This window comes from Ambystoma mexicanum, chromosome 2q (assembly GCF_040938575.1).
Source record: "Ambystoma mexicanum isolate Mex_15411 chromosome 2q, UKY_AmexF1_1, whole genome shotgun sequence".
NCBI classification, from domain to species: domain Eukaryota; kingdom Metazoa; phylum Chordata; class Amphibia; order Caudata; family Ambystomatidae; genus Ambystoma; species Ambystoma mexicanum.
In genome coordinates this window covers 686462447-686486139 of record NC_090924.1, presented here as the reverse complement: position 1 = coordinate 686486139, position 23693 = coordinate 686462447, and the positions used below count along the sequence as shown (strand labels likewise).

At 46.5% G+C, this 23693-nt stretch overlaps 1 protein-coding gene across 4 annotated transcripts in view; it reads right to left on the bottom strand.

Moving 5' to 3' along the window:
• NPRL3 (NPR3 like, GATOR1 complex subunit) overlaps positions 1–18206 on the bottom strand; it is a 649409-nt gene extending 631203 nt beyond the window's left edge. For 2 of the 4 annotated variants that reach the window (XM_069647894.1, XM_069647896.1), the window contains exon 1: positions 18037–18190. In XM_069647894.1, the coding sequence (XP_069503995.1) occupies positions 18037–18166 (130 nt within the window). In that variant the 5' untranslated portion in view covers positions 18167–18190. Of the gene's footprint in view, positions 1–17954 lie in introns of all 4 variants that reach the window. The other 2 variants (XM_069647897.1, XM_069647895.1) reach the window with 2 other exon arrangements.
• Between the last annotated feature and the right edge of the window lie 5487 nt (positions 18207–23693).

The following is a 23693-nucleotide window of genomic DNA, read 5'->3' as shown; positions in this document are numbered from 1 at the left end:
TATAAGAGTCACAATCTTCTGAGGGTTCATTAGGCTTCAACAAAACCATGATAATCACTTCTCTCATGGTGCTTGGAAGCATCTGCAAATCAAGGGCTTTAGTTCACACGTTATGTAAATAAGACATCAGGGATAACTTATGTTTATGAAATGTGTCCATGAGGCCATCTGAGCCAGGGGCTTTCCCAGTTGGGAGATCTTCAATTGGTCAGACTATTTTATCTTGAGATATCGGGAGGTCAAGTTGAGCTTCAGCATGTAGTGACAATTGCGTAAGTGGAAGGCTATCAAGAAACCTGCCGCTACCTTCTCCAGTGCGAATATCCTTATTAGCATATAAATCACAATAAAAAGATGTAAACACTCTATTAACCTCAGCATACGTGGGCACCAAATCTCCAGCCAAATTTTTAATTAGCGGAATACAGCCATGCCCACCCTCTTTCCACACTGTGCCGGCCAGTAAGCTTCCAAGCCCTTCGACCTCCCCATACAGCCTTGCCATTGCCAAAGTATCTAGAAACTTTATTTCTCTCTCAGCATCGTCCCCAAATCTATCCACTGCTTCTTTTATTTGCACAGGTGTAGGTGTTGAGGGGTGGCTGAATGATCTTTCTCCAAATAGTGAAGTTCATCCTCACTATTTATAATGTAAAGTTTCGCCCGCTTGCCTTAACGACCCCCAACTCAGTAGTCATGGTGATAGCCCAAATGTAAGCCCCAAAGGGCTCCCAGAGTGTGCACACCGAGGAACCGATCCCACATTCTCAAAAAAAAAAAGTAGCTGTTCATGCTCTCCCATAGTAGCTGCAAAAGCTACGTCCGACAGTGCTGGTTATCGAAACCACCAGAGACTACGGGGTTTGAGAAGCCTGCTTAGCCACAGAGTGATGCGGACAGGCGTATGATCTGAGTACATTCTGGGTAGCATAGAGATATCTGTGACCCCGCCAAGAAGCACATCTGAAATAAGCCAAATAACAATAACAGAGTAGGAGTTGTGGACAGAGGAGTAGAAGGAAAATGATTGGGCGCTAGTGTTCAGCATTTGCCAGACATCAACCAGATGCAGGTGATCCATCGCCTCACGTATGACCGGTGCATCTTTAATAAGGGATTTATCACCCTGAGTAGACCTGTCCTGGTGCACATTGAGGATGGTATTAAAATCCTCATCCAATAAGGTTTCAGAGGACAACTAGCTACCATGTTGGTAATTTCAGCGTAATACTTAGGGTCAGCTACATTTGGGCCATACACGTTCAGAAATATACTTCCACTCCCAGCCAGGGACCCATAAACCAAAACATAACGCCCCAGTGGGTCAATAAGGACTTTCCTATGTTGGAATGGCAAGGACCTGTGTATAAGTATCATAACATCCCTGGATTGTGAGGAGTATGTGGTGTAAAACCTGTTCTTGCCAGGAAATGTGTCTACTGCAAATATAGGACTTTGACTATGTCGTTCAAAATCGAGAAGTAATCTCACCCTTTTAACCGAGTTCCGAAGCCCCCGCACATTCTAACTCATGCACAGGATATCACCCATCACAGATAGCGGGTAAACATAGCTTTAACCCCTACAATGGAATAGCGACACCCAATATATCTTCAATCTCCCTATACAGAGTACCCTCCAACAAGCATATAATCAAAAACAAGGCCAAGTGCATTTTAACCCTTCCGCCCCCCACCCTCATCTCCCACACAACTGGGAGATGAGGGTGGGCGGCGACTTTAAACACCATTCCCAACCACATTGCATGGGGTGGTTGATGCACGAGAGCAGACCCGGGCTAAACAACAGTACTTTAGAAGTATGAAAAACTGAATATTCAATTAAGGCACATATCCAATTAAGTCTTTAGGATAAGGCATCTTATAGGGTGCAGTATCTTTGCACTGCCGTGTTTCACAGCCAGGTAGCCAGTCGAAATGTCACAGCCTGAAGGCATCACTCTGCATACAAGGTTGTCCTTTGTAATGAACAACCGTCAAGAGCCGGGCGCGTCATGGCACAAATGTATTCTCGTTGAGGAATTTCATCACCTCTTCTTTACCGCCAAAAAAAGATCTGCTCTCCTGTTGAATCACCACTCAGAAAATCGGGGTAAATATGTATCTTATTGGAGCCCATCATAAAATCTCCTTTCTCTCAGGCAGCATGCAGAATGGCGTCCCTGTCACGATAATTAAGTATTCAGGCTATTATCGGCCGCGGTGGAGCTCCCGGTTTCGACGCTTAAGATCTATTAACGCGTTCCACTGCGAATTATGGCAAGAACCTCGGGTTACTGTAAGGAAGGCATGGTATCAAGAACAGACAGACACAAGTGATTACAGTTCATGGGTAAGTGTGCTTATTAAACTGTATAATGAGTGAGATAAACACCTAATCTAAACCTAAATCCAAAATGGGAGCAAGCTACGACCATATTATAATAGACCTGGTGGTGTCTTGTCAAATAAAAGGGCCTATACTAAAAAATAAACTATTGCCAATCTTTACAGCTAATTCCAAAAAGAGTGAGGGATAATATTCACAAGAAAAAGAAAGAGGTGTTCACAAATGATAAATCAGGATGTTATAGCCGAGCATCTCCCTTCCCCACGTTTTTAGCACAGACAAGGCAGGGCCTTTGAGCACAGCACGCTCCTGGGCTTCTCTAGCACAAGCTCACAGTTCCTTTGAACAATATCAGGGCCTTATGTGCCCAAGTCTCTTTCATACAAAAGGTCTCTTGGTTCAAAGGGATGTATTTAAACAAACAAACATGAACAAAATGAGGTTCCTATTGGTAATAGGAACTCCCGTCCCCTGCACACCATTCAATAGTGGAAAGAATCTTTCCAAACAAATCTCAATGATTTTTATAATTTCAAATATTCGTTGTCTCAATATTTTGTAAAGTTTTTTTAGCAACAATCAAGGTAGTCCAGTATTAAATGTAAAATTCAATCAACAGATACAAAATAACCAGTTTCACATGTAAATTTCAAATTATTTCTTTTACTCATTATTAAAAAAAGTATTATTTTCCAAAAAAGTATCATCATTTTCTTGAGTTGTATTCACTCCAAAATAATTCCCAATAAAATAAATTGTTTTCTCAAATAGCAGTTCAACAACATTTTACAAAATTTTCCCACATTTTTTTTTCAAACCAATTCTTTCAAATGAGCTCAACGTGTTTCGAGAGATTTTTTCCTCTCTTCTTCAGGAGCAAGCACTTATTTATCACTGATGTAGTAATCACCAATTTCAACAATTCTTCATTATAAAGAATAACCAATTCTTCCTATTTAAATCAAACCAACTTGTCAAAGTAAAGCATCATTTTCTTTTTTGATACATATATCCACAGGATTTTTCTGTGTCAACTTATTCCGTTGTGAGATTATGGAAACGTCATCTTTTCATGATTCCCCATTCATAGATGGTTTTCTGTAAGTTTCTCTTGTTCACCAATTTGCCATACAGGTCTATTCCGCTTTTGATTCAAATAATCCAAATGGAATCTCGGAAGTAAATAGGCGAATTATTCTTAAAATGGGGTCACATTCTGAGAATGTATGAGTGCGTCATGGTCAAGTCACGTTTTTCTTCCCCGAATTGCGGTCTGCTTCCCGCCGCGTACGTTTCTACCCCCTCTTTTACTTCCTATCGTATCGCTTGGTCACTGCCCATGCGTATACCTATGTTCTATCTTCTGCCGTGCGCGAGCTTGATCCACCTTTCTCCTAGTCAGGAGAACAAACAAAAGTTCCTTCAGTACATTGGATAGTTTCTCTTCACACTAGGATCCCCCTCTGCCGGTCTCCGATCCTTCCCGAAGTACCATAAACCAAAGGTCCTTTCAACAAATCTTCACGTTGGGTGACTAATCTTCACCTCTGGATCTCCCTCAGCCGGGCTTTGATCCTTTTCTCAGTGTTAGCCTCCCTTAGTTGGGTTCACTACGGCCCTTCATTCACCATATCACTACCTGGTAGCATTCAAGATTCTCAATGTCATTTTAAATGACCATTCACTGTTATCCCTCAGCTGGGTTCACGCTTGTCGACACAATGTTCATGGGTGCATTCCTATTCACCTTGATTCGCAGGCATCCTTCAACCGGGGTTCACTTTTGCCAAATATATCACTGTTCACTTAGTTTCAACACCATGTGGGATTCACTGCCCTTGTCTTTCTCTTGGCATCCCTCCATCGGGTTCACATAGCCATTATTGTGCAGTTTGTGATTTGCTCATTCTCATCAGAAAGCATGGGTTCCCTTCACCTAGCTTTCTTTCAGCATCCCTCTGTCGGGTTCACACTTGCCTTGGTTCACAATGTTCACAATCTCATCAGAGAGCGGTGTTCCCTTCCCCTAGCTTTCTCTCGGGCATCCCTGTTGGGTTCACACTTGCCACAGTTCACCACGTGTCAAAGACTTTCAACTGTACAAGGGATTTTTCTTGACCCTCGTATGACCACTTTCACATTACACACGGCCTCCTTTAAGGCCCCTTGGTCTTTGTAGTTTCGTTAGCAAAATGAATGTTCTCAGTTCAATACTTTCTCTTTCTTTCGGCAGTGGAATACCATATAGAGTCGTTTGAATGGGCACCCACCTTGAGCTGGACCATTCTATGTCTGGTTCCAACTTCACTCACAAAAGACCTCCGTCTATTAACTTCTTTCTGTATATACAAGGTTGCCACTGCAACATGGGGCTCAACACAATCCGGTTCCAGATCACTTGCTTACGACTAACAGGCTGAGTTGACCTCGTTGGCGTTTCCTTTTGTCACTGGAGTCAAGGGCGAAACCACAATGAGAACTGTCTCTCCCTGCCCTGGCAATCAGTGCTGTCGGGTCCCATGTACCGCGGACCTCTGATACGCCACTCACCAGCTGCAACTCCCGTTCTTATGTTTGCTTTCACAGAGGCTTTGCGGGTCTAGCTTGAAAAGGTGAAGGGCAATTCCATCCTGGTCATCCTTTCAAATGTTTCTGCCTTTCTCCTCCTCTTGAACGGCTGGTCTGGTATTGCTGCTTCCTTGTGCGTTCGGCCTTGCTGGAAGTGTGCTTTTGTGCTCCACCTTTTATCGCTGTGGGGAAGGGAAGGCAATGGAAGGGAAGGGGAGGGGAGGGAAGGGAAGGGTCAAATGCTTGACTCTGCCTGACCCTTGTGTTGGAACATGTCAGGTAAACAGCCCGGGTGTTGGTCAGTTGTTTTTCTCGGGTAGGAAAGTGTTCAGGTTAGAAAAAGGGGGAAGGGGCAGAACTTCAGAGTATCCTACGAAGTTGGATGCGGAAAAGGTGTTATTTGAAAGGGGGTACTGCTTCTCACCCGTCTGTGTCCCACTTCCACTCCACGAGGACCCCCCATCCAGGTGATCCTCACGCAGTAGTCCACCCCCAGGAATCGGATCCAATAGCGATGGCCGTGTCCTGGCCACCTGGATGACAAATACCCGGGGACTAGTAAGTGAGACACCTTCAGGTTTCTCACATTAACCAGTAACGACATGAGCGTTTCTTCCATGAATTCCTCCAGAGAGTTCTATATAACATTCTCATGCATGTCAATGACTTGAATATTGTCACGACGTAACCAGGATTTGAGCTTGTCATTTTTCTTAGTGACCATCTGGACTTAATTTGTCAGCTTCGCAAGCTCATTTTTCAAAATGGAGACAAAATCTTCTACCATACCTACTCTGGACTCAGTCTCTGTCAGTCTCTCATCAGTTTTCTCGAAGCGCGACTTAATGTGTCCAATAGTTCCTGTGATGTTATTCGGCCTGTTATTTATAGCAGAAAACCCATCTTGCATTCAGGCAATTATACGCTAGGCTTCTGTGGGCTAATTCAATTCAGCGGCAGCGCCCACATCTGTAGTATCACTAGTGACGTCAGGCGCTTTTGAGGAGGTCTTAGTATACGTGTTAATCGAGCTCTGCTTCTTACCATTTCCCTTTGTCATGCTGCCAGTAGGCATGCAGTGTCCCTTAATGGCAGATGGTCTATAATTATAAAATCAAGTGTGTGCCACAGAGAAACAGATAGATTAAGCCTTACTGCTCCAGGGGTCTCTATGTACTTTCCAAACGGCAGATCCGGTCTGCTCCGCAGATGAGGTATAAACGGCAATTACCAATATGCACATTCGCAACTGGTTCTCATGTAATGCCTTCAACCAACTCAGAGTCACAGGAGCCCGATAGTCGGTGCTTGTGGTGACGGTAGAACCCTCACTCCGTGCACCACAGCCCCCCCCTAGCCCCCAGAGGCTGTATTGAGCATCTGGGATAGTTTCAAGATCTCCAGAGAAAGCACCTCGCAGGAGCGCATGACCCACTGGTTTCAGAGAGAGATGTATCGAGGCAAGTACGACTCACTCCCCCACTGACTACAGAGACTACAGAGAGCAGGCACTCCGGTTCACACTGTCCTGAAATCACTGTCTGTCGCAGTACCACCTTGTTTCAGCAATCTAAACGTCTCAGGCTATGCAGCACACAAACCCCGTAAGATGGCATAGCTCCAGCATGTAACCAAACGTCCCATCAGTGCCGCTCCCTCTTCACTCCCCTTCCGAGTGTACGCACTTAGTGTTTCACAGCCGCCATGGCGATGCTACCAAGTACCGCCACATGAAGGATAATGTTGCAGCCGCTCAAGCCAAGGGCCAGTATCGTCGCTTTTGCCCTCGTCTTGGGCCCCTCAGCTACGCTGATGTGACCATGCTGGCGGGATTCACATGGTGGTTGCCCTCTTCGGATTCAGGCCCGGTGGTTCGCTGCAGCTACGGCTGCCCAGACCTCCCCGCCCAGGCAATTCTGCAGGTTCATTAGTGGAACAAAAGGATGCCGACACATTCCGGCACCTGAGAGAGAGCGCTGGAGCTAGTTCAGTAGATATGTGGGCATAATAATAAAGTTGAAAGCTCTGGGTCGCTGGCTAAAGCAGAGCGGCCATCTTGAAACACACGCAACAAATCCTCCTCATGCCCCCTATGAAAAGAGAGCTTCTTGTTTAGGACACTGTGCAAAAGCATCAAGGACAAGATAGAATTTCAACTGTGATTATGCCAAGGGCATCTAGAGGTGGGCATCTCCAGCTTCTAAACATAAGTATCTTTAGAAATAAAATGGGCATTCACCAACTACATAAAAGACTAATCAATTAAGCTTGAAACTATGTGCGTTTATTTGCCTTTCAGGATTAGAAGATGATTTAAAAAAAGAAAAACAGTAATCTCTGTATTAGGTCAAATATTGTGACAATTCTAACAGCAATTGATGTACCTGCCTCAACTACGCGAGTCTCGGCATAACATACTGCAGAATGCACAGGACACCTGTATCTCTTGTTTACATAAAGAGTTCAAGTCTGAAGTGTCTGGCACCTCACCAGATAGCAACTTCACGGAAATATACCAATATGTATGTGGTGTAAAGGGGGTTGGAGAAAAAAATAAACTCACCATTTTCTGCCGTCGGACTTCTGGGGGTCGCAGTAATCACACAGATCCCAACTTCACTCTTTGTTACACACATGTCGAAAGATTATAAGGCGTTCTGGGGTTTATGGCCAGCTAAGCAAACCGTGTATAAAAGAAGCCCCGTGAATAAAAAGAGGGGTTAGAAAGGAGAGATCTAGATATGAAGAGGAGAGTTGAGGCTGTAGGCATTCAATAGAGATACTAACGCCAAATTCTGCAGACAAAAGGGACCAGAAAACACATGCTTATAAATTGATATCTCACTAAATATTGAAATGCTACTTTTGCCACATATGCTTTTCATTTTGGGTTATTTTTCATGAATGAATGCACAAAAATGTTCACAGTATAACATGCAGCTGTTATTTTTTACCCAATGAAGGCTCGTTAGTAATTCGATGCCAGGACCGTGAGGAGAGTATTACGCCCGTCAAACTTTACTGAAACTTGTAGCAGCAAAACAAAACAACTTTAAAAAGCATATTTCCCAGCAGGCCACAGTGCTTTGGTTCTTTACATTGACATTCCCACAAGATCAATTGATCCATCAGCCCAATACTGAAGGTTGTGTCCCTGGAGACCACCCTTCCTGTCTCTGACACATCATGTTTCTTTGCTGCTGTTTCATCACATATGTCATGTATTTCTTGCTCTAGGAATTTGCGTTGTTTATTAAGGTTTATGGCCATTGTTGTTGTGTTGGGAGACATGGTATTTCACTGTGCTAAAAGATAGGTTTGGATGCTAACCTGTGTGTTTTTTGTGGGCCTTTCAAAGCCGCCTTTGGACGGCATGCATGCGGCCACCATATCATGCAAGAAGTTGAGAATATCTGATCTACCAATACAACGCATAAACTGTTGAGATTTCCCACAACCACTGACCTGGATGAAATGCAAAACCCCATATCATCTGAATGCACCCAGTGCTGCGGGTAGTAGATTACATGGACTTGTGTGCCCGCTGGAACCTGGACAAAAATGTCATAGATAGAACAAGCCTCAGGGCTACACTGTCTGGTAAGACAGCAGTCACCCCTGATATGTATTCCTGCATACTTGCCTTCATATCCTGGAGACACCAGGACCCATAGAAGGGAATGGACAGCCCCTGGCACACGCGCCAAGATAAAACTACTGGATATAATGGTGACCCCTGGCAAAGCTATGGATCTCTTGGAGAGGTCCTCAATGAGCTGTATGCTTTCTAGGCAATGCCAACAGCGGAGGTGCTTACTCCTTCAAATAGATTCCAAGCTCAGAGAACTAGCTTCCTCCAAGGTGGGAGTGGCTACCAACAGGCTCCTCTAAAGCAATACACTCTCCAAGGACCTGGGGATGTTTTTTTCATACATTCACCACCTTGAAAAAAAATAAAATAAACAATCCTCCATTGAGAAGGCGTTTGCCTCCAACATTTCCGGAAGGGACGTATGCAGCAGGGGCTACTTGTGCAGCCAAATTCAATATAATTCGTCCAGCTCCGATAGAAGTAGATGTGGTTCGCAATACTGGGATAGTCGCCCTCAGGATTCCTTCTTACTGTCCTATGGTTGTGGAAGCAGACGATGCTTCAGGACGACCTGGAGACATCCTGCCAACAGCAAAGATGAGAGTAGCCTTATATTTCCAGTCTCCAGTGGGCACTGTACAGCACTCTTTGTGCACAGCTTGGGGAGAGTTTTATAAGATGACTGGGTACCATTCAGGGTTCATTCTGGAATTTTGTGGAGTACCTGTTTGGCAATAGCAACCATGTCTCATTCAAGTTACCTGTGAAGAAGTGGAACTGCTGCATAAGGAAGAGTGCAATGAGGAAAGCGCACCGATATTCAAATAGATTTTTGAGCAACCTCTCCTTAGTGCACAGAAAAGAGAAGATCTTCCTGGTAATACATTAGTGGGAGCTTGCCAGCTGGGTGATCTACCATTATTTCAAGATTGATGTTATCCATATGCTCAGAGACATCTTGCAAGAAGGGGGCCGATTGGTGTGGTTAGATTTGCAGGATGGCTAACTCCCATTCCCCAACTTCCCCGTGCAGAGGAAATTCAAGCATTTCTTCTGGGACGACCAATGCTGGGAATGCAGAAGCTCGCCTTTTGGGCTGTTCTCAACCACTTTGCCATTTATTAAACACTTGGTAGTGGTGGTGTCTCTCAGGGAGCAGGGATCGGATGATAGTATATCTTGACAACATGAAAATCATGTCCCTAAAAATATCAACATACCCTGATAGGACCTGTTCAGTTATCAGTGGATGTTCTCCAGGATGAGGATTGTAAATAAACCGGCAGAAATCAGGAGGAGACTCCTTCTTGCAGCCTGGAATATCTAGGGTTCCTAGTGGACACAATGTCAGCGGCACTCCAGTCCCGTAATGTGACATCAGTGAAGAGGAGGGTCAAGGGGAGAAGTTCCTCAGGGAGTTGGCCAAGCTGGTGGGAATCGGAGCTTCTATGCCTTTTTTCCAAGCCATCTGGTCACAAATTTGTGTATGGAGATCCCATATGCAAATATCCTTTAGTTTTTCTTTCTGTTAAAAGGCGGATGCTTCTTCCGACCGCTGACTTCAAATTATTGGTTGTGCTGAAAATCCTTGATAGTTGGGGTGACAATTCAGAACACTCTCTGAAAACCATATCCGGTACGCTGGCGATGCATCTTTGTCTCCTCTCTTGTAAACATGTCTCATATGTCAGAGCTCAGGACATTTAACACAGTTTATTCCTCAGAGAGGGTCACTTCTACTGTTTCCAGGCGGACCAAAATGTGAATACATTGCGTGTCCTATCCTACCTTTCCTGAGCATCCAAACCTTTGGGTTGTGTGGTGCTTCAAAGAATACAAACGTGTTAAATAGGTACAGGCAACTCTTGATTACACCGTCCCTTTTGCACAGTTTCCACACCAAGCGTGGCAAGATGTATGTGCTTGGTCATGGATAAGCCGGTGTTGGCGCGTCAGTCTTCTGCGCCCACTTGGCACCGGCCATGCAGATAGCCCAAAGGTCGGGGGACTCAGTTTATAATTCAAGCCTATTAAGGAAGTGGCTTTGTTGGCGTAAGTAAGCTTTGAGCTGGCATAAGACTTGCTTCTGCATCTTGCCTTTGAATATAGATTCCCCATACTTAGTACAGGGCAGTGCCTATTGACTGTTATCATTACTGTTCAATTATCGCTACCTTTACCGCAGCCTGATATTGTCCTCATCTTTCTTTCAGGGTCTGAACCGAAGACTTCTTTGTGGAGGCGCTTTTCCACGCTGGGCTGCAGTTTTGTTCAGGTGCCGTGGCTCCCTGGGTTTCTTGTTTTCGATCAGGTCTACAGTGGCGGGATAGTCCTTCATGGTTTGGCTGGGCATCTCTGAGGTGGCCATCGTTACCTCTGGCCGACGTGAGGCATACCAAGGAAAGAATGTATCAAAAAGGAGTTAAGGTCTCCAGGGACAGACCTTTCACGATTGGTCAGACAGATCATGTGACTCCATGCAAATGTCAATGGAAAGAGAAACTACCAAAGCTCCAAGACTTGCTGGGAAATGTATTTTGTTTTAAATCGTTCTGTTGCTAAAAGCTACAGTAAAGTTTGAGAAGCATAAAAATCACTTCCGCTGCCTTAGTAGAATCAGTACTCTGCTGTACCAAGTCAGTCTGGGGAATCTATTTTGTGTAATTACTTGTAGCTGAGTAAAGACGGTTACATATGCAAGAAAAGAATACACTTTGCTACTTTTGAAGGAGGAACGGATTAAACCAATTTGGCAACTCAAGAAGTATATGCAACAGAATGGGAAACTGTACTATTTCAGTGAACAGAACGTAAATACGTGGATTTCCTCATCATTATAAATCAGTGACACTGAAGAACGAGGAATACAAATGCCTATATCTTTGTAATAAACTAGAAAAACACATTTTAGGGTGGCTTTTATCACAAAAGAAACTGTCAATTATATGCTCGTGTTCACTCGGATTTTAAAAAGGGGTGGTGTGGTAAATCAAGGCGTTAAAGCAGTGCAGAATGCTTTCAATTACCGGCACTGGCAAGGCAAAGGAGAACGGGCAGAGATAAGATCTGTTTCAATCGATTCCTGTGGAATCCACCTCAGCTTTCCACCTGCTCAAGACCAGATAGATTGGATAGAAATACATGAATAAATGCTGCCTGCAAAGCGAAGTTCGCAGGCAGCATTTATTTGTTCAAAAGACAGAGAAAAATGGAAAAGGAAAGGCACGTTTGCCTTGGAATTAACATGTCATAAAATGACCCTAGTTGCCTCATATTGTTTTTCAATGGCAAATAAATTAGACTTCGCATTACTTCTATAAATAAGTGAAGATGCAGATCGGTTTACACCCTGCACTTCTCTAGAAATAAGGAGACTCACTAGAATACTGGTGTTATGCTAAAGTTTGTACAAGGTAAATGTGTGGGGGCATTGTTGCTGCTTAGAACGAGACACCTCCTCTAAACGGCGTGTGATTGAACGCAATGCTATCATCTGCCGACGACTGCATCCTCGGTAGCTCCAGATAGATTGCCTTTCCCTGGGGTGGACAGGTTTGCCCCCAAAAGGGTGAAACTACACAGATTACACCACACTCTAAACAAATCTGAAGCCTTTGACATTAAATTGACAGCAGAGCCAACCAATAGCAACAAGCAACGCACAGAATGTTCACTTTTCAATACATCAAAAGACCTGAATGCTACAAAACGGTGGATAGAAGATACATCACTAAGCGGATGTGTATTATATTCACGCACATTTCCCGTCTGCCCTTACCAAAAGCATTAGGTTTTCGCTATTCTAGTAGCCGAATCTGAAATGTCATGGTATATATGAAAGATAACCTCTTTTGATGGCCAACATAGCTTCAAACAGGTGCTTAAGTATCCTTGATGACAGCCATATCTGGCTACGCATACACCACCCTCTGGGATGTACGTAAGAACTTGTCCCAAAAGATCAAATTACAAAATTAAGGCACCCACTTGTCCACATTTTGTAATTCGATCTTTTAGGATTGTACCCGTTTGTCCCCCGCACTGCCTTTAATGCATACAGTGGACACCCCCGCAATCCCTGCTCCCCTGTCCAGTATTATGGACTTCGATCGCATCTACTATGCCGAATGCACACTAAACGCGCATTCAGCTTTTTAGATTCAATCTTTTCGTCCATTCTCATCCTCTTAACTGTTTTATTAGAACCATTTTTGATCTTGTCATTAATTTCCTGGGTGTTAGTCTGAGCAGTGCATTGTGGTTCCATAACTTAACTGGCAAATTTCTTTGGTTTTCAGATTTTGCACTACAACCATAACGTCCCTTTACCTATGTTTTTGCCTGAATTTCAAAGGTTTTTATAACTAAAGATCTGAGCAGCACATGTTGGGGATGAAACTCACGGATAAATTGCCTAGGGCATGAGTCTCAACCATGACCCCAGCGTCACCAAATCACCCGCAATAGCCACGGGTCCTGGCCTGCAGACTGTTGTAGCTGGTACAAAACAACAATGGGACCAGGGGTCACTGTCCACTGCATATGGCCATGGCCTGTGGCCACCAACCCTGAGGCATGGGCTTCAGAAATGTTGCTGGTCCTGCAAAGAAACCACAGCAGATTGAACCTGGCCTGCAGCCGGACCCAGTGGCCACTATAGCCCAACTGTGGGGCTCTGGCCTCTGTTCATGACTTGCAGCCATGGCCAGTGTCCACTCATCCTGAACCATGAGATTCAGCCAAGTTGTCTGCCCCTTGAATCAACCCACAGTAAACTTTGGCCATGGTCTGTAGCCTGGCCCATTGTCCGTAGCCTGGCCCATTGTCCCTATTCCTCAATAATGGAACCGTGGGACACTGTTCATGGCTTGCAGCCATGGCCAGTGGCCACAATCCCTTGGATGTGGGCTTCATCCATGGTGCAGAGCCCTGCTAGCCATCTCAGAGCAGACATTGTTCATTGCCGGATGCCAAGCTCCAGCTCACCTTAACCCCATAACCCCTCCCTTGGTGGCCATGGGCAACCACAGCCTGTGTTCATGAATTGTAGTCATGACCACTGGCCACACACCCTGCAACATGAAATTCAGCCAAGTTGCCTGCCCCACCAATCAACCCACAGTAAACATTTGCCAGTGGCCACAATCCCCAAAGCATGGACTTCATCCATGTTGCAGGCTCCGCTAGCCATCTAGAGTAGGCATTGGGCATTGCTGGAGGCTAGGCCCAGTGTTGCCTGACCCATGAATCACCCCAAAGTAAACACTGGTCATATTCCTCAATAATGGGACTGTGGGCCACTGAGTCATGGTCATTAGGCACAATACCTGGTGCATGGGCTTCCGCCATGTTGCAGGCCCTGCAGGCCATCCCAGAGTAGACATTGGACATTGCTGAAGGGTAGGCCCAGTGCCCACTTTAACCCCTTAGGCAAGTCTATTGTTATGTTTTTGAATTTTTTTACAGTAATGTTTGCAGACTATGGGCACAGTTTGCAAATCCATCATGGTGTTGGTTGCAAACTTTTGGATGCACCTCACGTTGCAAAAGGTTTGACTCACATCACGTTTCTCAATTGACCAAACAACGCCTGCGTACAATGTCTGCGGATATCATGCAGCCCTCGGATTGGTCCACAGACGTCAGCGGACACCGAATCAGGAAGTGAGTCTCAGAGACAGATATATTTTTTTTAACCAACTTTTAGGGAATTTGTTAAAAAACATGGCGCTCCTCACGCAGGTTTGGTGAAATCTGTCCAGCAGATCGGGCTGTAGCCGCAAGAGTAAAAATAAAATGTCCCGTTAAAATATATCTGAATTTCGAAAAGATGGGAACCCCCGTACAACTTTACCCCATTTGACCACAACAAACTTTGCAACAAAAAAAATTCTGAGTTGGGAGTATATTTTTTTGCAACATTTTGTGGGGATTCATCAAATAGTGCCAAAGTTATAAGCCACCCGAAAACTGATCTTCCTATGGGAAGGCCAACTTAACCAGGACTACAGGGTATATACACACTGTGACGAATTCCAGGGTATCGTTGTTACTTCCATGGGAGGGAGCCCCTTTCCATGAGGCCAGGGAGGTGAGGCCGCTACCCAGTAGTCCTTCTGGGGGTGGTACTCAGTGGGTGGATCTCATAGGAAGGGAAACCCTGTGGGACCAGTGATGATCCCCTTCGGAGAAGGCAGTATCTGTGAGGAATTCAACCATCTGCACGGGGAGTGTGCACTCGCCTGGGCTGTTTTTATATTTTTTTTAAAGAAATGGAATGTTGGTAGCTAAACCTCCAGGAAATGTGTGGGGCTAATCCGTACACATTTGCCAATGCTCACTGCACAACAAACACATAGTCAAGTGTACTCTGGGCGGCACAGCCTACCGGCACCGTCCTCCTGTCATGTTCAGCTGGAATGTGACAGCCACGGGTACATCAGAGCCTTTCAAGAAGGGAGAATGTGACACTTTCCTCCAGCCATGGCCAGCCTAATTAAAATATCAAAGGCTCCATGGACCCACTGTGCCTATTGTTAAATTCTGTGTGGTGGCAGTGCATACTGATGAAAGTTAATTGAAGTAGGGCTGCAAAGAGGTCTGTTCACAGAACTAACAAAGGGCAGGAAAGCCCCAACACCTTTTTGATATGCAATGTGTCAGCTTGAAGCTAGCTCCCACCCCTCTGTATAAAGGGAAGTGAAGGTCATGTCTGGGACAACTGTTTACAGTAGGCAACCCCTGCAGGGAATCCCCTTTCAGAAGGAAGAAGTATGTGATTTGATGGGAGACAGAAAGTCTGTTCTCGCCACAAACTTCGAGGAGTCACAAGAGAGCTCAATTAACCAGAGAGACACGTTGATCCACAACAGACAGGAGGATGGGTAGGACTTAGTAGTACAATTGTCACCCCTTGCCTTTCCTGTTGCAAAGCACTCTGGTCATGACCTCACGCATAACAGAAGATTGTTGGTGGGGACCCAGTTTTGGTTTATTAAGGTAGGCTTAGCCTGCACCAATCACTGGGGCTCATTTGTCTTTAAAAGAGGATTGAGACCCTCTTTTGCCAGATCATCTGACGACTTCGAAAGGAGTAAGAAGGACTCATTTGGACCCTGGCTGAAGGTACAGTCTCCTTACAGCTTCTGCCAGTGAAGGAAGGTCAGGATTGCCAAGAGGGAAGCAAGATCCCTCCCCTAAACATCTCCCAGGGAACAGAGGGAGATACCGGACTCAGAGGACCCGTCCAGCAGCTCCAGAACCGGTACCCAGCCCGCACACAGTGTGCCCCGCTAGGTTCTGCCAGCAAGGTTCCTAGGTGGGGAGTGCCAGAGATTCTCTGAACATAGGACAAGGCTGTTGCCTGCAAACACTCTCCCTCAGCTTTGGGCCGTCCACCTTAAAGGATGACACAAGCCCTGCGAAGAAGCTAGGAGTGCAACAAAAAGCATCAACCAGCGTCCATCTTTTAGAGACAGTCGAGCCCTCGAACTGTGACCGGCTGCACCACTGACCCAATCGCTGCAGTCACTAAAGTCATCCAAGACGCCGCGACATGCATTCCAGATCGGCCAACCAGCACAGAGATAACAATTCTTGACCCTGAGCCGCTATGTAAGCCAGCCTGCAGCCATCCATCCAGCCTCGCTTGCTGAACTGCCTGTCGCCTGATGCCCGCAGCTGTCTACCATCTTGAACTCTGTTGCAGGAGCTGCAAAGGATCCTGGAACCGACTCGATGCTGTCAAGCATCAAGATCATCTCAAGCCCCAGGTACATTGTGGTTCTGTCCCCCTGGGCCTTCTCCAATGGCCCATAGTGACATTTACGACCCCATGCTCCCTTGGTGCTAAAACCAAATAACCTTGAATAGTTAAGACTGATTGCTTTACCGACTACCCTCCTATCACTACTTCATCCCTTTCCTTTGTGAAACTGTCTGTCCTTGGTGTTCTTTTACAGGGTGGGCTGTATTTTGTAGTGTGCTAGAACTGTCTGTTGTAAAAATAATAAAGTAAATATTTTTATACAGCCTTGACTGGACAGTCCCTTTTATCAATGGGTAATAATTGTATTTTCGCTGTGTTGCAACTAACCAACGATCCACGACCTTGCAGAGATAAGCCTGCAGTTCATCCACGTCGCCAAAATTGGACAAGGAGATTTATAATTTACTTGTTTCCAATCTGTTTGTATCCCTTCTGGTGTACTAGAGGTGTGGGGCTGATTGATGGTTTAGAAATCGATATTCATCTCTGGACCTCCTTCCTGTAACCCCACTCAGTACCGTGTAATTCCCCAAACCTCTATTTGTGTAGAGTTGAGGAAGCTAAGTCCCAAGAAAATACTTAGACGAAGAAGAGTACTACTGAAATGTATGATGATCATCAGTCCAGTATTGAAACAAGGAAGGACAGAGCAATGAGGAATACCTACAAGAACCAGGATGGGCAGTCCAGTTGGTGGAGACTGCCTATTGGATATCCCAAGTACAAAATAGAAGGGCAAACCCATTTGTCAAGCCTGCCCCAGAGGAACCGAGAGCAGAGTATGAATGCTGCAGATGGAGGGACTCTGTAAGAAGCCGAGAGCCAGGAAGATAGCAGAGCGGAGCCGCTGTCTAAAAGGGTTCTGCCAAGAACCGGCAGACCGTGAGAAACCGAAAACAAACCAAGTGCGCAGAAGACTTGGGATGCCTCCTGGAGTGAAGCTGCGCAGCCTTAGCTGGGGGAGGCGAACTAGCGATGCGGACAAGTGCTAGAGTGGAGAGAAGAGGATTGGAAGGTCACCCAGAGAGTCGGTGGAGCACACGCGGGATGCCACGAACCCAGAGCCCAGACACAAAGTACGGGTGCTACCTGGGTCCACGAGAGGAGCTGAGAACAGCATGAAGGAAACCTAGAAAAGGTTGGGGACACATACTTGTTGTAGATGTTTAGACTGGTAAATATGTTCTGCCATGTAGAGACTTGTTTTCTTAGAATAGTGTGACCAATTAAAACAGCAGAGCCCAACTTCCATTGTTCACTCAAAAGGGTTTCTCACTGAATCACAATAATCCATGTTTCAAATTTAAATTTCTGGACACACCTATTTTCCCATAATGCTATTTGCTTTCATGCAAATCGCCAGGATTGGGATCTATGAAGAGATACTGTATTGCCAGGGACTATGACCCTTGGGCCCGCCCCCTCGTCCACACGGCCCCGTCAAGGATGAGAGGGTTCCCCCAGTAAATTGTTTCCATTTCCAGGACCGAGTCGGATATCATTACTACGTCCTTGTTGACAAAGGACTGGGAGTAGCGAAGGCAAAGGCCGTAATAAAGATTACCCTTCGGGCATAGACAATGCTGTAAACAGTGTGCCTGCTATCACGAGGGTAGCTATCTGGGATCCCTGTCCTGCCTGCTACACTGGAAAAGCCTGCACCTCGCTGTCACTTACTTGTCTGGGAAGCTGGATGCTCTGCAGATTTCTGAAATGGGAACCTAAACAGCAGTTTGTTGCCCCTGCTCCCAGAGCTCACCAGAATGACGCTGATGGGGCTGCTGTTTTCCCCCATCCCTGAAGGCTGGGGGTGGCAGAGCTTCTGGGCAACAACGTGCGCTGCATTGACAGCTCTGCACGCAGCGATAGCGGAAACCAGTGTTCCACATCAACAGCACCCTGCTAGGAAACCCAAGGCCAGCCTCTGGGGAAAGAAGCCCAAAGCAAGCCCAGCCCTTTAAACGACGCGTGTGGGCTAAATACATACTAAACGCCGACGACCGGCAGATAAGAAAGTCTGCTGCACAAAAGATAGAAAATGGGTGGGTTAAAAAAATTAAAAAACACATGCACATCCATTTACAATAATCAAAGCATCATATTATCGTAAATAGAGAGTTGACTCTCTTCTTTGCAACATTTTCTACTTTGCAATAAATGTTATGTTCATATAACTAAAGCGCGCAGCTGTCTTTCTCCGAGACACTTTGGAAAAACAGACACATCAAAGGGGTTGCGGGCTTTGGTGCTCCTGCACCACGAGTGGGAGGTCGGTTCGCCGATCAATTAATCAAGCTATATTTTCCTTCTTTTACTTCACATCCGTGGTTCTCCGCTTCGTGTTGCGCTCCTTGGTTCTGAAACATACATTCCTCGAGCGCTTTCTCAATGTTGTAACGAACCAGACCAGCTACATTTATCTGACCCTACTTGGTTTTCTTGTCATGACTCGTGTATAGAGCATCCAATCAGGAAATTACCTTATTGGTAGTTGTGTTAGAACTAAAACAGCAACTTCCAACGACACAGTGGTAGCCATGTTAGGTGTGTGAAATATAAAGAATTACGTCCACGTCCCTCTTCCTCGTCCCAGTACTTATTTTGAGCCCCCGCATCCACTCACAGAAACCTTTCCTAACTTTACACCCTCCCCCTCGCCCCAAGGATGTAGACTACCTCTTTAACGCATCCCCCCTCAGTTAAAATGTTTCTGTTCTCTGGACAGGGACCCAGATCCACCAACTCCCTCATTCATGCAAACCTCCCTATTTAGGTGGGAGACTCCCATTTTATCAATAAAAAATATTGCAATTTTTCTATTTCTCCCCCCTAAAATAATTCTAACCCCAATGCAAGCCTATGGGAAAATTCAATTCTCCCGCTTTCCAGGAAAAAATCTACCCTTTCAAATGCTGAACAATTTTGGGATGTAAGCTGCCTGACTTTGAGGGGCAATGGTTGCTGGCAGGTGTGGGTATGCTCCCCTGCAAATAGGCAAGCGGAGGGCAGCCTGCCTGTCTCCCAGGCCCCTTGCCGTTTGAAGGGGTGTTGCATAGCTCTCAACCATTTGTTTCGCAAAGGTTTGTTTTTGGCAGGTGAGAGCCCATTGAAACCAATGGCCGTGCAGGAGGATTGGCAGGTGAGTGAGCTGTTTACAAGGCCAATGACACCCGCCAAAAGTGTGTGAGTTGAGAGCTATGGTGTTACGGTTGAGGGAGATGACGCTTCAGACCCACTGTATTGAGAAAGCGCTGCTGGGAACATGGAGCCAACTGCTGCTGCCCGGGATGGGAAGCCGCCCAGCGCACAGGGCAAGGTGAGGTGTACCGGGCCAACCTTGGTTTCCCCGCCCAATTTGGATAATGGTTTTAATTTTTTTCTTCGGGATCAAGAGGGCGGGCCATGTTGTGCCTGCCGAGCCGTGCAGCTGGCGTTGAAGGGGTGCAGAGGACAAAGTGGGGAAGGGCCTGGGGAGGGGCCTGTGTATTGTAAAACTAATTTGCATGGCCTTTGAGGCAGCAGGGGTACCGCTGCCTTTACGGATTATGGGGTGGTTGACCAGAGGCATAGTGACATCCTGGGTGGATGAATGCAGAGTCTCCGGCAGGACATTGTGTCGTGGCTCATCGCTCTTGGGAGCTATGGAAGATGTGATAGTATCACGTGGCGCGACAGCAACGTTCTGCCGTTGTGCATGTATTACAATAAAGGAAGCGGTCCCGCGACACAGGCAGTGTGCACCGGGAGCCAGAGACAAGGAGTTCTGTGTCCATGTCCCTCATTTCAGGTCAAGGGCTTCTCACGGAAGTCCTGGGGCAATTACAACTATCACATTGGCGACAAGGATGCAGCTGGGCAGGGGGAAGGTGCTCCGATGCTGTGTATAGCTTCGGTAGCCCGATCTGACGCCTGCCAGAGGCATTAACCCTTGCGGGGAAAACAGCCACTGCCATTTTAGGTCTCAACGGCAGCGGCTCTACACGTGGAGTGCTTGTGCGCCGTGAGGGTCAACATCAAGCAAAAGGACCACAGGAGCTGCAAAAGGGCCAGAAGGGCGCTTAAAAAAATAAAAAATAAAAATTGTTTATTGTCACAGAAAAATGTTTCTTCTCTTCTTCCATCGCACAGTGTACTGTGCTCACAACTGACATGTCATCAACCATCCTGAGGTGGTCTCTGGAAGGGCCGACGTGCCAAGTGACGCACACGCAGGGTGTCCAAGAAGCACGCCTATGGGTGCAAACCGCTGCCTTTTACCACAAAGAAGTTGCCTGTGCGCTTCTGCTACCACCAAAGTGCACCAAGGGAAGCGGACTGCGGCCTTCGATCACGTAGAAGGTGCCTTTGCAGTTTGCCGCCATGAGTGAAGCAGAGGACCAATAAGAGAAAGCACGGTGGACTTCTGGCAGACGAACATAAACAGTGTACGACACATTGATACGGTATGGGAAGCATACAAAGTTGTCATGAGGGGGGAAATGATTGTGACTGTGGGGGGAGCCCAAAGATCCATTGTAGCCTCATTGGAACGCACTGAAAAAGAGCTGGGGGAGCTAGAAGGGAGAGCCGACTCAACTCCTGAACATCTGCAGAAGGAGGTTGAGCTTAGACAAGCCTGCCTAACATATTGGGAAAAACTGGGGAAATGAAGCCACGTGAAATACATTTAGAGAAGTCATGCCCTAGGGGACAAACCAGGGAAACTACTAGCCTGGCTTTATAAGAGGGAAACCCCAGGACACCTATGTGCCACCCCCATAAACCAGATGGCACAACAGCACGCACGCAGATAGAAATAAATTTGGTATTCTCTGAGTTTTATCAGGACCTCTACGCTAGCGCCGCGTCGCCCACAGACACTGAAATAGATGATGTCCTAGACATCAATAAGCTACCCAAATTAGATATACAAATGGCAGAGGCCCTAGACAAACCCATCACCCCTGATGAGGTGTTGGTTACCATTAGATCCCTACAGTCCGGGAAAACCCTGGGCACGGATGGCCTCCCGGGAGAGTTTTACAAGACATACAAGGAGGTCCTAGCACCAATATTACCTCAAGTGTTTAACAAAGCTTATGAGATGGGTACCTTCCCAGAAACCATGAGGGAAGCTGTTATTATCCCACTATTAAAGCCTGGAAAGGACGGTGTGGAGTGCGGCTAGTATAGGCCCCTCTCCATGTTAAACATAGATAACAAGATCCTAACGGCCCTGCTAGGGAAAAGACTGCGCAGAGTAATCCCCCTACTGATCCATCAGGATCAGATGGGTTATGTGCCTGGGCGCACCATTACAGAAAACCTGCGCAGGTTGCACCATGTCATATATAGCACTGAAAACAGGCAAGAGAAATACGAAGTGGCGTCCCTAGACGCCACTAAAGCCTTCGATTCAGTCCGGTGGAAATGGCTGTACACCACCATGACAAAAATGGGAAAAGGGCCATCCTTCTTAAAATGGACTCAACTCATAAACTCATATACACTAACCCCACAGCTAGAGTGTGCACGAATAAAACATATTCTGACAATGGGTCTCTCCACAGGGGCTCGCGACAGGGATGCCCGCTCTCCCCCATGCTATACATCATGGCTTTTGAGCCTGTAGCTGCTTACCTATGACAGGAATATGGGGATGGGGGCATAGTGATAGACGGTGTGATCCACCTCATCTCAATGTACGCCGATGACACACTTCTATACCTACATAACCCGGAACACCTGCTGCCATACATCCTAGAGACCCTAGATGGGTTCTATAGATATACGGGGATCCAGATTAATAAGGATAAGTCCTGCCTCTACCCTCTGGCTGCACTAAGCGGGGACGAAACCAGACCCCTCCCTACCATGGCCCTCCAATGGAGGACAACCTCCTTCAAATACTTGGGAATCACCATTCACCGCAACCCCAAAACTGAACACACCCTAAACACGGTAAGAGCCAAGGATACCATGGAGAAATCAATGGACTTCTGGGGCAAATTACCACTCTCAGTGGCAGGTAGGGCTGGACTTCTCAAAATGGTGGCGCTACCCCAGCTATTGCACAACTTTACCAATGTCCCATTCAACATCCCCCCTCAATTCTTCAGGGAAATAAACAAGCTTTGCAGACGGTTCCTTTGACAGGGAGGGAGGCACAGAGTGGCACTAGAGATACTACGGAGACCCTACGAAAGGGGAGGCATGAACATCCCCAACTTTGAACTATACTATCTGGTGAGTCAACTGAAACATGTAGTGAAGTGGATGGCGGACGAACCCACGACAGACACTCGACTCTTGCAACCGGCCATTCCCCAGATGCTACTCAGGGATTTACTCTGGGTCCCAACAGGCGTAATACAAAACAGCCCATATCTGGTTAAGCTGGGAAGCCAGCTCTAGAGACGGGCATGCAAGACAGCAAAGATAGACGACCCGTACTCCCCACAAATCCCCATAGCAGCAATCATGGCAAATAGACCGTGGGCGCAAAAGGAAATGCATAGTCAGTGGGAGCCTCATGCCGTGGCTACATTGGGGGACCTAATAAACGAACAGGGGAGTCTAACGTTCGCTGAGCTCAACGAGGCCACAGGACTGCCGACAGGGCAGTTTCTGCTCCATAGAGCAGTGGTGCAGAGGCTCGTGGACAGATGGCCAGAAGTTATGAATCCAGAAGCAGAACATGAGGTCATCGAAACCATACTAAACACAGCTGAGGGGGGACGTGAAACCTCACGGCTTTACAAAGCGCTACTGGACAGCACGACCAAGAATTAACTCAAATGCAAAGCGAAATGGGAAAACGAACTAGGCCTGGAATTTGAAGACAAGGAATGGGGAAATGTAACTCACTACCACAAAAAGGTCTCCAGGAATGCCCGCCTACAACTCATACAGTTTTACATCACCAACAGAGTATACCTCACACCAGAAGTCATCTCAAGGTTCAGGGGAGCTGGAGCCCAAGAATGTCCCAAATGTAACAAACCTATGGTAGGAATGACTCATATGTTCTGGGGATGTCGAATGATAAGGGTTTTCTGGACGTAGGCAGCTGCAAAAGTGGCAGAGGCAGGCATCGATATAGATGTGCAGACACCAGTAGCTTACATCTTGGGCAGATACAAAAGAAGCAGGAAAAACAAACCTCTAAATAAACTGAAGGATTTGATATACATAACGGCGAAAAGACGCATAGCTATGGGATGGAAAAGCACAAAGAGCCCAAGTATGGCACTGTGGTGGGGGGACCTCCTGAGGTGGGTGACAGCCAAAACAGGAGCATGGGGGAATGCATTGCAAGAACAGAGGCTGGACACCAGCGGAGACTTGAACCAATGGGTGGCGCTCACGGTACCATTACTCCACCCCAGAGAGGAAGACACCACCTCAGACGAAGTATATCCAGCCTCAGCTCGGAAC